At 40.7% G+C, this 18,747-nt stretch overlaps 1 protein-coding gene across 3 annotated transcripts in view; it reads left to right on the plus strand.

Moving 5' to 3' along the window:
* RSF1 (remodeling and spacing factor 1) overlaps positions 1 to 18,747 on the plus strand; it is a 187,945-nt gene that overhangs the window by 160,319 nt on the left and 8,879 nt on the right. For all 3 annotated transcript variants that reach the window (XM_066249494.1, XM_066249483.1, XM_066249500.1), the window contains 4 exons: positions 3,747 to 3,814; positions 4,887 to 5,094; positions 11,305 to 11,525; positions 16,805 to 16,993. In XM_066249494.1, the coding sequence (XP_066105591.1) occupies positions 3,747 to 3,814; positions 4,887 to 5,094; positions 11,305 to 11,525; positions 16,805 to 16,993 (686 nt within the window). The remainder of the gene's footprint in view (positions 1 to 3,746; positions 3,815 to 4,886; positions 5,095 to 11,304; positions 11,526 to 16,804; positions 16,994 to 18,747) is intronic.

Raw genomic sequence — 18,747 nt, forward strand, 5'->3', positions numbered from 1 at the left:
ACACTTTGTATAGACATAATTGCAACATATCTAAGAGGTTAAAATCTGTAATAAATTAAAAGCTCTTACAAATTAATAAGAAAAGGTGAACACACTGGCTGGTAAAATTGGCCAAGGAAAAAACGTGTATTGGAAAAAGAAAAAGTAAAAATAACCAGTAAACATGAAAATAATATTTGGCCTTACTCCTTATTCAAATTAGAATTAAAAGAACAAGAAAATAATTTTGTTTTTCCAAATAACAGTTCACTTCATGGTTGTGCTATAAATTGCAATAACCTTTGAACAGAACAATTGGTGTGCCCTTTAAGCCAACAATTGTATCCATAGCAAGAATACCGGGAGTAAACCAACAGAATCTCATAGTGGAACCATGAGGTGTCTCAACAAAGAAAAAGAAAGTTTTGATAAGATCCTGATGAAATTTTTAGAGTGTAGATGAAATTTAAATGAAGCAAATGATAAGTAAGGCTCAAAGCTAAGGAGGGCTTGGTAAAGGGGTTAGTACCACATCTGAACTGCATAGTACACACAGGGTCCTGTGTCCTTGCAAACAATGGAGTTAAGTAGATGTGTAGGATGTTGTGTCCAATCTCTTATCCAAAGCTCTGCATTTGGGATATAAATAAAGACTGCTTTTTTGTGTTAACAGTGACTTAGATCAGGGGTCCCCAAACTTTTTACACAGGGGGCCAGTTCTCTGTCCCTCAGACCATTGGAGGGCCGGACTATAAAAAAATCTATGAACAAATCCCTATGCACACTGCACATATCTTATTTTAAAATAAAAAAAACAAAATGGGAACAAATACAGTATTTAAAATAAAGAACAAGTAAATTTAAATCAACAAACTGACCAGTATTTCAATGGGAACTATGCTCCTCGCACTGACCACCAATGAAAGAGGTGCCCTTTCCGGAAGTGCAGTGGGGGCCGGTTAAATGGCCTCAGGGGGCCGCAGTTTTGGAACCCCTGACTTAGATCCTCTGGGCAAAGGTGGGATGTACAGTGTTACTGATATAACAATATATCTGAAGGTTTTGATGGTTTCTGATATTAGAAAACAGATATTCTCAGTAAGAATGTAGTAGTCAAACAAAGAAATAAGTTGATAAGCCATGATACAGCTGCAGCATGTCCTTGGGAGAAATACTGTTTTATATTAACTTTGCATCTGGCTTTATCTGTTTCTGTTATTCTAGCCTGATGAATAGATGCACAGGTTTTTATTTTTTCAGAATTTATCTTTTTTTTTTTGTGACAGAGAGAGGGATATATAGGGACAGGCAGGCAGGAAGGGAGAGAGATGAGGAGCATCAATTCTTCTTTGCAGCACCTTATTTGTTCATTGATTGCTTTCTCATGTGTGCCTTGACTGGGGGCTCCAGCAGAGCAAGTGACCCCTTGCTCAAGCCAGCAACCTTGGGGTCATGTCTATGATACCACACTCAAACCGGATGAGCCCACACTCAAGCTGGTGACCTTGGATTTTCGAACCTGGGTCCTTTGCGTCCCAGTCCAATGCTCGATTCACTGCGCCAGAGTGGATCCAAGGCTCTCAGAGTTTATCCTAAGGAAAAGCTAAGCTATAGCAACAAGAATGTTTTTTGTAGCATTGCAAAAAAAATTATTTTCTTGACAGAAACAGAGGGGAACAGATAGGGACAGACAGACAGGAAGGGAGAGAGACGAGAAGCATCAATTTTTTGTTGCAGCACCTTAGTTGTTCACTGATTGCTTTCTCATATGTGCCTTGGCTGGGGGAGCTAAAGCAGAGTGAGTGACCTCTTGCTCCAGGCAGTAACCTAGGGCTCAAGCCAGCAACCTTGGGCTTCAAGCCAGCAACCTTTGGGCTCATGCTAGCAACCATGAGATCATGTCTATGATCCCATGCTCAAGCCACGACCTTGCGCTCAAGCTGGTGAGCCCATGCTCAAGCTGGATGAGCCTGCACTCAAGCCAGTGACCTTCAGATTTTGAACCTGGGTCTTCCAAGTCTCAGCTCAACTCTCTGTCCACTGTGCCACCGCCTGGTCAGGCTGTAGTATTGCAAAATTGTGAAAAAATTGGAAGTAAGCCATTTGAAATAAATTGATATACTGTAAGATAAGATACTACACAGCCAATAAAAACTATGTTGTAGAAGAAGAGTTCTTAACCTGAAACTTGTGAATCTTCTGAAATTATATAAAATTTTGTGTTTGTGTTGGTATATAAATTTTCCTAGTGAGGAAATTTATAGGCATAATGAGTTTTTAAACTCAGAAGGCAAAATAAAGAGCCACCTATGGCTAATAATTACCATACTTAGCATAGTTTTAGGCAAGTCACTTTATCTTTGTGGTTACTCACTTCTAATGTCAGTGTTTTGTATATAGTATTATGAAATCAAGGGAGACAGCCCTTATAAGATAAAGTACATTTACCTAGTTCTAAAATTCTGACCATCTGTATATGAATTTTAGTAATAATAATATAACCTTCAATAAAAATAATAATATGGGCCTGACCTGTGGTGGCACAGTGGATAAAGCGTCGACCTGGAAATGCTGAGGTCGCCGGTTCAAAACCCTGGGCTTGCCTGGTCAAGGCACATATGGGAGTTGATGCTTCCAGCTCCTCCCCACCTTCTCTCTCTGTCTCTCTCTCCTCTCTAAAATGAATAAATAAAATTTAAAAAAAACAACAAAAAAACAATTCTCAAATGCCACTTGTTTAAAAAAATAATAATAATAATATGGTTCTCACACTTAGTATTATTTCTGGGACACTAATTTTGTTTACCTTACTTTGCCATGTGATTTGTATAATTAGGGATTGGCAAACCCATGGGGCCAAATCCAGCTAACTACCAGTTTTTGTATAGCCCATGACCTAGGAGTGGTTTTTACATTTATAAATGATTGAATAAAGATCCAATAGAAGAAAATTCTATGAAAATGACATGAAATTCAAATCACAGTGTCCATAAAGTTATTTCGGAACACAGTCACATTCATTTACTTATATTGTCTGGCTGCTTTTGTGCTACACTGGCAGACTTGAATAGTTAGAACAGGGACTGTATGGTCTACAAAGTCTAGAATACTTACTGTCTGGCTTTTTACAAAAATATTTACTGATGCCTGGTATAGATGATCTTTGAAAATGAAAAACAACAATTTATGTATTAGATATTGATTAACAAAATCCAGTTTTACAAAAGACATGGGCTAATATGAGCTAAGGTATGTAGTCTAAGTCACACAGTCCCAAAGTAGAAGAGAGCAGTTTCATAGTTTCATATTCAGGCCTTTTTCAGTTTAAAGGCAACTCTCCTGCCTGACCAGGCCATGGCGCAGTGGATAGAGCATCAGACTGGGATGCTGAGGACCCAGGTTTGAGATCCCCGAGGTCGCCAGCTTGAGTGCGGGCTCATCTGGTTTGAGCAAAAGCCCACCAGCTTGAACCCAAGGTCGGTGGCTCCAGCAAGGGGTTATTTGGTCTGCTGAAGGCCCGTGGTCAAGGCACATATGAGAAAGCAATCAATGAACAACTAAGGTGTTGCAATGCGCAATGAAAAACTAATGATTGATGCTTCTCATCTCTCCGTTCCTGTCTGTCTATCCCTCTCTCTGGCTCACTCTCTGTCTCTGTAAAAATAAATAAATAAATAAATAAATAAATAAATAAATAAATAAATAAAGGCAACTCTCCTGACCCATGTGTCAGGAAAGCTATAATGTGATTGTTGTATATATTTTAGATTTGATGAGTTTGACGAAGCAATTGATGAAGCTATAGAAGATGACATCAAAGAGGCTGATGGAGGAGGTATGTGTTTATCATTCTCCCTTTTTCTTGTAACTTCAGCCAGGAAAATAACTGGAATGCCCTGATTAGAGCAGTGAGCTTTTTTTTTTTCCTCCCCAGTATGTATCATGATCACTATTGATGTTAACAGTCTAAGATTCAAAATAATCTGTGGGTACAGTATCAGTGTGTAGACTTAGATCTTGCTAATTATTTTAAAAGAGTTTTGTTTTATGGTCTGATATAAAATGTAAATGTTCCTCAATAGATTAAAATTTTACTTTGGTTTCTAAATGGAAAACCCAGTGAAACTTTCTTGTCTATTTTTAGATCAGTACTGCTATAAAATACCAAAAATTATGGGCAATCTGACTCTAAATGATTTCTTTTATTAATTTCATAGTCTTTAATATCTGACAGTAATATAGAATAATTTGAGGGTAATTTAAGAGCTACATAGCAGATTACCAGTGTTCTAGTATAGAGCACTATGGTTTCCATTTAGTTACTATGAAAACTCTGCAAAGAATTCATCATAAGTAGTCTGTATGTAGTGGAACTAAAGAAGTCACTGACTTTTCCAAAGATGTATACCTTATATCTTTGCTGCTTGAATTCTCACTTTTTCAGTCCTGTAAACATAGTTTTATTTAAAAAATGGATTGGCCTCTTTCTAAAGCCATTTTCAAAAGACAGCTTTTAAGAAGAGATTCTTGAGTAACTATAGGTATGAGGTTTCTTTTTGGGGTGATGAAAATGTTTTCAAATTAGTGGTGATGGTTGCACAACTTTATGACTAAGTTAAAAAAACTTCCGAATTATACACGTAAAAAGGTTGAATATTATAATATATGAATTATATCAAAATGTAAAACAAAAAATGATGTTCTCTGCAAAGTAAACTTGTACTTGGTAGGACAAACGAATGTCAGAACTCTTGATAAGAGCTCTATTATCTATAGTCATCAGAATACCACATGTTATAGAAGAAAACCAGTGAAGAGCTACTAAGTACAAATAAGGATAGTCGTTAGATATTAAAACAAACATACAGTTGTCTCTCTTCTCCTCAACCTTCCTCTTCTGAATTCAGGGGTTGGCCGCGGAAAGGATATCTCTACCATCACGGGTCACCGTGGGAAAGACATCTCTACCATTTTGGATGAAGAAAGAAAAGAAAATAAACGACCTCAGAGGGCTGCTGCTGCTCGCCGAAAGAAACGCCGGCGATTAAACGACCTGGACAGTGATAGCAACCTGGATGAAGAAGAGAGTGAGGATGAATTCAAGATCAGTGATGGGTGCGTGCTTAAACAGTACTAGCAAAGAAGCTGGTCCTGCTGTGATGGGGCTTTTGTTTTTCATGCACTTAGACATCTCTTTATTTTCAAGATATTTAAAACAGATTTAAGAATACTGATCTTGATTCTTTTTATTTTTTATTTTTTTTATTTTTTTACAGAGACAGAGAGTCAGAGTGAGGGATAGACAGGGACAGACAGACAGGAATGGAGAGATGAGAAGCATCAATCATTAGTTTTTCGTTGCGCATTGCGACACCTTAGTTGTTCATTGATTGCTTTCTCATATGTGCCTTGACCGTGGGCCTTCAGCAGACCGAATAACCCCTTGCTCGAGCCAGCGATCCTGGGTCCAAGCTAGCGAGCTTTTTGCTCAAGCCAGATGAGCCCACGCTCAAACTGGCAACCTCGGGATCTCGAAGCCGGGTCCTCCGCATCCCAGTCCGACGCTCCATCCACTGCGCCACCGCCTGGTCAGGCTGATCTTGATTCTTTTTATGTTAAAACAAAGTAGGTTTGTGGTTGTTTGGTTACTATTCAAAATTGTATTTATATTTCATTAACTGCATTGAGCATTTTTTTTTTTTTTTACAGGGACAGAGAGAGAGAGAGTCCGAGAAAGGGATAGATAGGGACAGACAGACAGGAATGGAGAGAGATGAGAAGCATCAATCATCAGTTTCTCGTTGCAACACCTTAGTTGTTCATTGATTGCTTTCTCATCTGTGCCTTGACTGCCGGCCTTAGCAGACCGAGCGACCCCTTGCTCGAGCCAACAACTTTGGGTCCAAGCTGGTGAGCTCTTTTTTTTTTTTTTTTTCTTGCTCAAGCTGGTGACCTCAGGGTCTCAAACCTGGGTCTTCCGCATCCCAGTCTGACGCTCTATCCACTGCACCACTGCCTGGTCAGGCAAGCATTCTTTTTATGTGAAATCTTATGCTACCAAATCAACAAGAAGTCAAATATAAGAAATAGACAGGCCCTGGCCGGTTGGCTCAGCGGTAGAGCGTCGGCCTAGCGTGCGGAGGACCCGGGTTCGATTCCCGGCCAGGGCACATAGGAGAAGCGCCCATTTGCTTCTCCACCCCTCCGCCGCGCCTTCCTCTCTGTCTCTCTCTTCCCCTCCCGCAGCCAAGGCTCCATTGGAGCAAAGATGGCCCGGCGCTGGGGATGGCTCTGTGGCCTCTGCCCCAGGCGCTAGAGTGGCTCTGGTCGCAACATGGCGACACTCAGGAGGGTCGCAACATGGCGACGCCCAGGATGGGCAGAGCATCGCCCCCTGGTGGGCAGAGCGTCGCCCCCTGGTGGGCGTGCCGGGTGGATCCCGGTCGGGCGCATGCGGGAGTCTGTCTGACTGTCTCTCCCTGTTTCCAGCTTCAGAAAAATGCAAAAAAAAAAAAAAGGAAGAAATAGACAAGTACAAGTAATTAGATACTATTCTCCAAGGACCCTTAGAAGTTTGGGTTGAGGTAAGCAATACAGTATGGAATATCAGGGAAGTCTTCCCTGTCGAGTAGATAATGAAACAGTAATGCAGAGTTCTCCTCTCAGATTGTTAGTGGAAGAAACAAGCATATAAACCACAAAAACTGTCACTTGCGTGATTGCTGCTAAAATACAGATAAGGCATAGTTAGGGTACAAAGGATTCTCAGATTAATTCAGGGAGGTCAAAGTGGAAATTAAGGTTGATGAAATTTGAAGAATGGCCAGTGGTGGCACAGTGGATAGACCATAGACTCAGGCATCAAGGTCCCAGGTTCAGAACCTTCCAGGTTGCTGGTTTGAGTGTGGGGTCACTGGATTGAGCGTGAAATCATCAGCATAAGATTCCAAGGTTGTTTGAGGTCCAAAGGTCTCAGGCCTGAGCCCAAGGTCGCTGGTTTGACCAAGGGGTCACTGGCTTAGCTGGAGCCCCCCAGTTAAAGTACATATGAGAAGCAGTCAGTGAACAACTAAAGTGCCACAATTATGCATTGATACTTTTCATCTCCCTTCCTCTCCCCCTTTCTGTCTCTCTCTTACTCTCACTCTCTCTCTCTCTCCCCAATAAAGAAAGGGAAGGAAGGGAGGAAAGAGAGAGGAGAAGAGGGGAAGGAAGGGAGGAAGGGAGGAAAAGAAATTTGAAGAATGAATAAATGAGTTTTGGGATTAAAAGCAGGATGAGGAACTTAACGCAAGTCACATGTCCAAGGCATAAAATGCCATGGACTATTTAGGAATCTCCTGCTGTGTATGCGCAGCAAAAATATGGGAAAGAACTAGAGAGTGTTCTTGCTGAGATGCCGCCAAGAGATAAAAAGGAAGCATGATGGAGTGTTTTGTTTGACAGACTCTGGCCTGAAGGTGATGAAATCCCATTGAAGGGCTTTGTGGCTTTTTAAAATTTATTTTTAATATAACATTTTTAAAGACTTAATTCATTTTAGAAAGAAGAAATAGAGACAGAGAGAGAATGGTGGGAGGAGCAGGAAGCATTAACTCCCGTATGTGCCTGGATCTGACAAGCGCAGGGTTTCGAACCAGTGACCTCACTGTTCCAGGTCAATGCTTTATCCATTGCACTACCACAGGTCAGGCCCCCACAGAAGGGTTTAAACACCAGACTGATGTCAGGTTTACATTTTAGAGAGATTTGGGATTACACTGCTACTATACTCATTTGGAGGATATATTGAAGGGAAATGACCTAGAGATTACAGAGGCTACTTGGAGAATTGCTATAGTAGTTAGGAGGGAGATGATTAGAGATAGTATCTTTTTTTTTCTTTCTTCATTATTTTATTAATTTTAATTTATTGTGTTAACATGGATTCAAATGTCCCTTTCAATATAACACCCTCACCCCCAACCATGTGTCCCCCATTACACCCCCTTTATTCCCTTCACTCTAACTCCCTCCTCCCTTCCCTCTAGGATTTGCTGTCCTGTTATCTGTATTTATGTGTTATATATATAAATTATATATATATATATAATTTCACTAATCCCTTTACCTTCTCTGATCCTGCCCCTCATCCCCCTTCCCTCTGACAGCTGCTCCTCTGCTTCCTGTGACTCCGCCTCTGCCTCTATTTTGTTCTTCAGTTCACTTTGTTCATTAGATTCCACATATAAGTGAGATCATATGATATTTGTCTTTCTCTGCTTGGCTTATTTCACTTAGCATAATAATCTTCAGGTCTATCCATGCCATTGCAAAAGGTAAGATTTCCTTTTTCATAGCTGTGTAGTATTTCATTGTACCACTGCTTTTTAATCTACTCGTCCACTGACAGACATTTAGGCTATTTCCAGATCTTGGCTACTGTAAACGATGCAATAAGCATGGGGAGGCATATCTTCTTTTGCAGCAGTGATTTGCTATTCTTAGGATATATTCCTAAAAGTAAGATAGCTGGGTCCAAAGGGAGTTTCATTTTTAATTTTTTGAGAAAACGCCATACTGTTTTCTGCAGTGCACAAGTCTGCATTCCCACCAGCAGTGCAGGAGGGTTCCCTTTTCTCCACACCCTCTTCAGCACTTATTGTGTGTTGATTTGTTAATGAGCACCATTCTGACAGGTGTGGGATGATATTTCATTGTTATTTTAATTTGCATTTCTCTGATGCTTAGTGATGTTGAGCATTTTTTTATATGCCTGTTGACCATCTGTATGTCCTCTTTGGAGAAGTGTCTCTGCAGTTCCTTTCCCTGTTTTATAATTGGATTGTTTACCTTCCTGTTATAGAGTTTTAGAAGTTCTTTATAAATTTTGGTTATTAACCCCTTATCAGACTTATTGGTAAATATGTTCACCCATTGAGTGGTATGTCTTTTAATTTTGTTAATGATGTCTTTTGCTGTGCAAAAGCTTTTTAGTTTGATATGGCCTCGTGTTTATTTTGTCCTTCATTTCCCTTGCCTGAGGAGATATATTGGCAAAAGTATTGCTACGAGAGATGTCTGAGAGTCTTCTGCCTATGTTTTTTGCTTCTAGGCTTTTTAAGGTTTCGCGACTTACATTTAAGTCTTTTATCCATTTTGAGTTTATTTGTGAATGGTGTAAGTTGGTGGTCTAGTTTCATTTATTTGCATGTACCTATCCAATTTTCCTAACACCATTTATTAAAGAAATTGTCTTTACTCCATTGTATGCTCTTTCTTCTTTGTCGAGTATCAGTTGACCATAAAGGTGTGGATTTATTTCTGAGTTCTCTGTTCTGTTCCATTGATCTGTATGCCTGTTTTTTTTTTGTTGTTTTTTTTTTGGGTTTTTTTTTTGTTTTTTTTGCATTTTTCTGAAGCTGGAAACAGGGAGAGACAGTCAGACAGACTACCGCATGCGCCCGACTGGGATCCACCCGGCACGTCCACCATGGGGAGATGCTCTGCCTATCCTGGGCGTCGCCATGTTGCGACCAGAGCCACTCTAGCGCCTGAGGCAGAGGCCACAGAGCCATCCCCAGCGCCCGGGCCATCTTTGCTCCAATGGAGCCTTAGCTGCGGGAGGGGAAGAGAGAGACAGAGAGGAAGGCGCGGCGGAGGGGTGGAGAAGCAAATGGGCGCTTCTCCTGTGTGCCCTGGTCGGGAATCGAACCTGGGTCCTCCGCATGCTAGGCCGACGCTCTACCACTGAGCCAACCGGCCAGGGCCCTGTATGCCTGCTCTTATGTCAGTACCAAGCTGTTTTCATTACAATGGCCTTGTAGTATAACCTGATATCAGGAAGTGTGATACCTCCCACTTCATTCTTTATTTTCAAGATTGCTGAGGCTATTTCTGTTCTTTTTTGGTTCCATATAAATTTTTGGAGTATTTGTTCTATATCTTTGAAGTATGCCATTGGTATTTTAATTGGAATTGCATTGAATTTATAGATTGCTTTGAGTAGTGTAGACATTTTAATGATATTTATTCTTTCTATCCATGAACACGGTATATGCTTCCATTTGTTTGTATCTCCCTTGATTTCTTTTTTTAATGCCTTATAATTTTCCGAGTACAAGTCTTTTACCTCCTTGGTTAAATTTACTCCTCAGTACTTTATTTTTTTGTTGCAATAGTGAAGGGGATTGTTTCCTTAATTTCTCTTTCTGACACTTTATTGCTGATATATAAAAATGCCACTGATTTCTGAACATTAATTTTATATCTTTGCTGAATTCATTTATCAGGTCTAGTAGTTTTCTGACTGAGACTTTAGGGATTCCTATGTATAGTATCATGTCATCAGCAAATAGTGATAGTGTTACTTCTTTTCCAGTTTGGATACCTTTTATTTCTTATTCTTGTCTGATTGCTGTGGCTCGGACTTCTAGAACTGTGTTGAATAAGAGTGGTGAAAGGGGTACCCCTGACTTGTTCCTGATCTTAAGGGGAATTGCTTTTAATTTTTGTTCATTGAGTATTATGTTGGCTGTGGGTTTGTCATAGATGGCTTTTATCATGTTGAGGTATGTTTCCTGTATTCCTACTTTGCTCAGAGTTTTGTTCATAAATGGGTGCTGGATTTTATCAAATGAATTTTCTGCATCTGTTGATATAATCATGTGAGTTTTAGTCTTCTTTTGTTTATGTGATGAATCATATTGATTTGCGAATATTGTACCAGCCTTGCCTCCCTGGAATAAATCCCACTTGGTCATGATGTATGTTCTTTCTAATGCATTGCTAGATCTGGTTTGCTAATATTATGTTGAGGATTTTAGCATCTATGTTAATCAGGGATACTGGTCTCTAGTTTTCTTTCTTTGTAGCGTCTTCACCTGGTTTTGAGATAATATCTTTAAGAGGTGGACTGAAGAGGAATTAGTAAATGATTAGAGGTGAGAAATAAAAAGGGAGAAATTAGAATAAGTACCAGATTTCTGGTATGAGTTACTGGATGGTTGATATTATCAAATACCAGGCTAGGAAACAGAAAGAGGAAGAGTAGGTAAGGAAATAGTGAGTTTGCCTTTGGACATGTTGACTTTAAGGTACAGGGGGGAAGCCAAGCAATTTATGTACAAAAATTAGCATCAGTTCAGCTTCATAACTCCTAAGAAAGGAACAAGTAGCAATTTTTTCATTATAGGGAAATTGATACAATTATTCAGATATGATATTAACCATTATTTAATGATTCACATTGGACTTGCTAGAACTTCAACTCAAGAACTGTCAGAAACAGGTTCACAGTTTTAAGTGTACTGTACTATCAAAATTCATGTGATTTCTCTTGAACAGATCTCAAGATGAGTTTGTTGTATCTGATGAAAACCCAGATGAAAGTGAAGAAGACCCACCATCTAATGATGACAGTGACACTGATTTCTGTAGCCGAAGGCTGAGGCGACATCCCTCTCGGCCCATGAGGCAAAGCAGGCGTTTACGGAGAAAAACCCCAAAGAAAAAGTATTCTGATGATGATGAAGAGGAAGAGTCTGAAGAGAATAGTAGAGACTCTGGTAAAAATAATTTGTATTAATAAATTTTGGTGATTTCTGGAGCTAAGAGTTCTTAAAATAAAATTCTATTCAATTGTTATTATTTTTTTTTTTTTGGTGATAGAGACAATGATAGGGAGAGACTGGAAGAGAGAGAGATGAGAAGCATCAATTCTTTGTTGTGGCACCTTAGTTGTTCAGTGATTACTTTCTCATATGTGCCTTGATGCGGGGGGGGGGGGGGCTACGGCAGACCGAGTGATGCCTTGCTCAAGCTGGTGAGCCTTGCTCAAACCAGATGAGCCCGGGCTCAAGCTGGCAACCTCAGGGTTTCAAACCTGGGTCCTCTGCATTCTGGTCTGATGTTCTATCCACTGTGCCATTGCCTGGTCTGGCTCCATTCAATTTTAATATAAGCTTCTTTTTTATTACTATTATTTTAATTAAGTTTGAGGTGGGGAGGCAGAGAGACAGACTCCCACATGCACCCTGGCCAGGATCCACCTGGCAAGACCTTATGGGGTGATGGTCTGCCCATTTGGGGCCTCTGCTCCATTGCTCATCGACTGATTTCTTCCTAGTGCCTGAGGCAGAGGCCATAGAGCCATCCACAGCACCTGGGGCCTACTTGCTCCAACCATTCGAGCCATGACTGCAGGAAGGGAAGAAAGAGAGAGAGGGAAGTGGGAGTGGGAGGGGTGGAGAAGTAGATGAGTGCTTCTGCTGTGTGCCCTGGCTGGGAATCGAACCTGGGACATCCACATACCTGGCCAATGCTCCACCACTGAGCCAACGAGCCAGGGCCTATCATGACTCTTTATCAGTGATTATTTCTTAAGAATAGGATATTTTCTTCAATAACCATGGTACAATGATCAAAATCAGAATTTGTTTGTTTATATAATACTTTTTTAAGTGAGAGGAAGGGAGATAGAGAGACACACTCCCACATGTGCTCTGACCAGTTTCCACAAGGCAACCATCGTCTGGGGCTAGTGCTCAAATCAACTGAGCTAAAATCAGAAATTTTAAGTTGATACAATGCTATATATTATCTATCAATAGTATGCATTCAAATTTCATAGGTGTCTGCCCTGGCCGGTTGGCTCAGTAGAGCGTTGGCCTGGCATGCAGGAGTCCCGGGTTCAATTCCCGGCCAGGGCACACAAGAGAAGCGCCCATCTGCTTCTCCACCTCTCCCCCTCTCCTTCCTCTCTCTCTCTCTTCCCCTCCCGCAGCCAAGGATCCATTGGAGCAAAGATGGCCCAGGCGCTGAGGATGGCTCTATGGCCTCTGCCTCAGGCGCTAGAATGGCTCTGGTTGCAGCAGAGCAACGCTCCAGATGGGCAGAGCATCGCCCCCTGGTGAGCGTGCCAGGTGGATCTCGGTTGGGCACATGCAGGAGTCTGTCTGATTGCCTCCCCGTTTCCAACTTCAGAAAAATAAAAAATAAAAATAAAAAAATTTCATAGGTGTCTATAAATACTGTCTTTTTTTTTTTTGCCTTTGAGCCAAACATCCATTTTTATTTAATTTTTTTTTTGTTTCCTTTTTATTGAATTCATTAGGGTGACACTGGTTAACAAAATTTTACAGGTTTCAGGTGCACAGTTCTATAACACAACTCTGTACACTGTATTTTGTGTTCATTACCCCAAGTTAAGTGCTCATCCATCACCATTTATCCCCCTGTACCATCCTCCACCTCCCCATACCTCTCTTTCCCTGAGTAGTCACCACACTCTTGTCTGGGTCCAGTTCTTTTTTCTCTTGTTTTTGCTCAATCCCTTCAATATATGTCCCCACCCCTACACACAACTGTTACCCTGCTCTCTGAGTCTGTCTCTAGTTTGTTTGTTAGTTCATTTTGTTCATTAGATTCCACATATGAGTGAAATTGTATGGTACTTACCTTGCTCTGACTGACTAAATTCATTTAGCATAACACTCTCCAAGTTCACCCATGCTGTCGCAAAGGGTAAGGTTTCCTTTTTTCCAGCTGAATAGTATTCCATCCTGTAAATACTTTTTTATCCACTCATTTACCGATGCACTGTTGAGCTGCTTCCAGATCTTGTCTATTGTAAATAATGCTGCATTGAACATAGTGGTGCATATATTCTTCTGAATTAGTGTTTCAGGTTTCTTCAGCTATATCCCCAGTCGTGGAATCGCTGGGTTGTGAGGCAGTTCCATTTTTAATTTTTTGAAACTGGTTTCCACAGTGGCTGCAGCAATCTGCATTCCCACCTACAGTGCACAAGGGTTCCCTTTTCTCTACATCCTCATCAATACTTATTTGTTGTTTTATTGGTGATAGGCATTCTTACAGGTGTGAGGTAATACTCATTGTGGTTTTAATTTGCATTTCTGTGATGATTATTGAAGTTAAGCATTTTTTTATATGTCTGTTGGCCATCTGTATGTCCTCTACTGAGAACTATTTAGTTCCAACTGTTTGTTTTTTATTATGTTTAGTTTTATAAGTTCTTGATCAATTTTGGATGTTAACTCTTTATCAGATGTATCATTGCCGGATATTTTCTGCCATTCAGTGGGTTGTTGTTTCATTTTGTTGATGGTTTCCTTTGCTGTGCAGAAACTTTCTAGTCTGATGTAGTCCCATTTGTTTACATTTTCTTTTGTTTCCCTTGCCTAGTGTGTGTGTGTGTGTCAGAAAAAATATTAGGAGAAATGTTCAAGATTTTACTACCTGTTTTCTTCTAGGAGTTTTATGGTTTAAAGTCTAACATTTAAGTCTTTAATCCAGTTTGGGTTTATTCTTGTGTATGGTATAAGAAGGTGATCTCGTTTCAATTTTTTGCATATTTCTGTCCAGTATTCCCAACACCATTTATTGAATATACTATCTTTACCCCCAATATTGTCCATTATGTCAGTATTTTTTCCTAGTCCAGGATCCAATCCAGGAATACTCATTGTATGTAGTCATGTCTCTTTAATCTTCTTTCATCTGGAATATTCTTCAAACTTTGTGTTTATTGACCTTGACATTTTTGAAGATTACAAAACTCTAGTTATTTATTTTTCTTTTTTTCTTAAGTGAGAGGAGGGGGTATAGAGAGACAAACTCCAATAGGCTCCCTGATTGGGATCCACCCTGTAACCCCCATCTGGGTCCAATGCTCAAATCAACTGAGCTATCCTCAGCAACTGGGGCCACCATTTGAATCAACTGAGCCACTATCTGCTAGAGGGGAAGAAGAGAAAGAAGGGGGGAGAGGGATGGGGAGAGAAGCAGATGTTTGCCTCTCCTGTGTGCCCTGACTGGGAATAGAACCCAGGACATCCATTTGTGTGGCGGACACTCTATCCACTCAGCAAACGGGCTAGGGCCTAAATATCCTGTTCTTTTTGTGTGTGTGTGTATATTTTTCTGAAGCTGGAAACGGGGAGGCAGTCAGACAGACTCCCGCATGCGCCCAACCAGGATCCACCCGGCATGCCCACCAGGGGGCGATGCTCTGCCCATCTGAGGCGTCGCTCTGCTGCAACCAGAGCCATTCTCAGCGACCGTGCCAACTTTGCTCCAATGGAGCCTTGGCTGCGGGAGGGGAAGAGAGAGACAGAGAGGAAGGAGAGGGGGAGGGGTGGAGAAGCAGATGGGCGCTTCTCCTGTGTGCCCTGGCCGGGAATCGAACCCGGGACTCCTGCACGCCAGGCCGATGCTCTACCACTGAGCCAACCGGCCAGGGCCAAATACCCTGTTCTTTATCAGATGTTTCACCTACTAATTTTAACATTTGTTGCTAGTTCTCTAATTTCATTATCCCTACTATATTTATTACTTGGTGTTCTGTTAGGAAGCATTTTCTCTTCTCCCTTGTTTGTTTATTTCTTTATATCATAATGTAATTGTGGATTCTTATTTTATTTTTATTTTTTTTTAATTTTTTTTTTTTCTGTATTTTTCTAAAGCCGGAAACGGGGAGAGACAGTCAGACAGACTCCCGCATGCGCCCGACCGGGATCCACCCGGCACGCCCACCAGGGGGCGTCGCTCTGTTGCGACCAGAGCCACTCTAGCGCCTGAGGCAGAGGCCGAGGAGCCACCCCCAGCGCCTGGGCCATCTTTGCTCTAGTGGAGCCTCGGCTGCGGGAGGGGAAGAGAGAGACAGAGAGGAAGGAGAGGGGGAGGGGTGGAGAAGCAGATGGACGCTTCTCCTGTGTGCCCTGGCCGGGAATCAAACCCCGGACTTCTGCATGCCAGGCCGATGCTCTACCACTGAGCCAACCGGACAGGGCCGTGGATTCTTATTTTAGTTAGTAGACAAAACATGTTACCATCACTCAGTTTGTCTTCAGACTAGCGATTTTGAAATGCTTAAAGTCCATTAGGGAACAAGGTTGGATGCCACAGTTCAGTGGTATTTGTTAGCATTCTTCCAACACTGTTGATCCAGTGTCATAGTAAGACTCTGGTTTATTGATTAGAAGTAACAAAGAATAGTGCTATTTAGCAGTGCTTTCAGAGTTTTTAGTAGCCCTGTATGTTTAGCAGATTTTAATTCCATGTGGAAAAAAGCAAAAAATAGAATGCCAATTTTCGCTTATCACTTTTCTATGGTTAGAGAACTTAATCTTGTGGCACATTGTGAAGTTGCGACTGTAGCCATTCAGCTACATACATAGGAACCGCAGATTATCATGAGGCAGAATGGTAACTATCCACCAGAAGACCAGTTGTGGCTGATGTCCAGCTAACTGGGTAGCTCTCAGTTGAATGAGATACAGGTTCTATAAAACACCTTTTCATCTTGAGGGTTAACTGGTAATAAGATACATTTGTCAAGTAGGAGAAGCTCCCATCTGCTTCCCTACCCCTCCACCTCTCACTTGTCTATCTTTTCTCCTCCCCTCTTGCAGCCATGGCTTGATTGGAGCAAGGTGGCCCCAGGCGCTAAGGATGGCTCCACAGCCTCTGCCTCATGTGCTAAAAAATGGCTCCAGTTGCAACAGAGCAAGGTCCCCCAAATGGGCAGAGCATCTCCCCCTAGTGGGCTTGCCCAGTGGGTCCTGGTTGAGATGCATGCAGAAGTCTGTCTCTGCCTCCCCTCCTCTCACTAAAAAAAAAAAAAAGATACATTTGTGATGTTTGGCATAAAAGCCCCAAAGATTTGCTAATATTATTAAAAGGAAAATAAGTGACTTAAAGTTATTATTTAAAAATTGTTATAAATTAACTCTGCTTAGGTTTTTTTTGAACCTAAGCTAACTACAATTCTAGTTAATGAACTTAAATTTTGTATGTGACTTTTTTCTTCATTTTTTTAAAATAGAAAGTGATTTTAGCGATGACTTTAGTGATGATTATGTAGAAACTCGGCGAAGGCGGTCAAGGAGGAACCAGAAAAGACAGATTAACTACAAAGAAGATTCAGAGAGTGATGGTTCCCAGAAGAGCTTACGACGTGGTAAAGAAATCAGACGAGTTCACAAACGCAGGCTTTCCAGCTCAGAGAGTGAAGGTAAGGAATAAATCTCTATATTACAGAAGTTTGGACAAGGCAGAAATAAAGTGAGTTTAGGATTGTGGTTCTATACCATTTCTAAGAAAATCTATATAACCAATACTATCTTTGAGACAAAACCCATTATTATATGCCTTGGTCACTCTTTATAGTTTAAATAAATGATACTTGAAAGAAGGTACTACTTTTTAAGGTTGCCATTATAATAAGCTCTTTATTGAAACTAAAAGAGTCAGAAAATTGTGATCTGAGCAAGATTTTTTCTGTTTATGGCTTTCATTTTGAAATAATCTCCTTTGATTTGATCACCTGAATAGCTGAAATATTTTCAAACCAAGGTAGTTATTATTATTTCTCTCCACCCTGACAATGAGCTTCAGTTGATAGTTTTGTTTTATTTATTTTATTTTATTTTATTTTAAGCGAGAGAGACAGACAGGGACAGACAGAGACAGGATAGTAGAGAGAGACAAAAAAGTATCAACTTATAGTTATGGCACCTTAGTTTTTCACTGATTGCTTTCTCATATGTCTTGACCGGGGGCTCCAGCTGAACCAGTGACCCCTTGCTCAAGCCAGCAACCTTGGGTTTCAAGCCGGTGACCATAGGGTCCTATTTATGATCCTGCTTTCAAGCTGGTGAGGCTGCACTCAAGCCGGCAACCTTGGGGTTTCAAACCTGGGTCCCCAGCATCCTAGGCCAATGCTTTATCCACTGAGCCACTGCCTAGTCAGACACTAACTTTTATTTCTTCATAGTTATAGCTGTGCCCCATACCTAAAGTTCAGGAAAAGCTCTAAAATATGAATTTGTGATATCCATTTATTCTTTGCAGTTGTTCCAAAATTCTTCCTAAGTTCATTTAAATGATTCTAATCCTTACCTTTCCCTCTTTATATTTTTATATATTTAATTTTCCATTGTTTATTATCTGTCTTGAAGATTGCTTTTACAGATCCTTGTCAATTAAGTTTGAGTCCATGCCAGGAGAGAAAGTCCATGAGTCCATGTTTGGATAGGTGACGCTCAAGAAGGAAGGTGAACATGTAGTTGAGTATGTGTTATCTTCATGTGTCATAAAAACAATTTTATTCAACTATTAAAAACAAATACTTAATTGAATTATTGACTATTCTAAGGCACTGGGAATAGAAAAATGAACAAAAGAGCCAAAAACATGTACCTCTTAGTTGGGGAGAGAGAAAGACAATATATAAAATAAATAAGTAGAATGTATGATAAATTAGGTGAAGCTAAACACTGTAGAGAAAGGTAAAGGAGAATGTTAGGTTGGGAGAGTAATTGTAGTTTCAGATTGGGTACTACTGAAATAACTCAGCAACAACAAAACATTTGAGTAAAGACCTGAAAGAAATGTTGGGTGTATGTCATGCAGTTATCTAAAAGAAGAGTGATACAGGCCAATGAAACCGCAGTGTGAGGGTCTTGAGGCAAGTTTATGCCTGGCATGTTCAGAAAATAGTAGGGAGGCCAAGACAGAGGAGAATGAGTGAGGGGAGGAATAGAATGAGATGAAGCAGGAGATCAACAGGGGCCAGATCATGTGTAGAGCAGTAGTCGACAAACTAGAGCCCACCTGTTTGTGTAAGTAATGATTTTGTAAATCAAGTTATATTGGAACATTATCATGTCCATTTTTTCACATATAGTTTATACTGCCTTCCCACAAAGTTAAATAGTTGTAATAGGAACTGCACAATTTATTTTGCCAACTACTGATGAGGAACAG

This window comes from Saccopteryx bilineata, chromosome 1, assembly GCF_036850765.1.
Source record: "Saccopteryx bilineata isolate mSacBil1 chromosome 1, mSacBil1_pri_phased_curated, whole genome shotgun sequence".
Lineage (NCBI taxonomy): Eukaryota > Metazoa > Chordata > Mammalia > Chiroptera > Emballonuridae > Saccopteryx > Saccopteryx bilineata.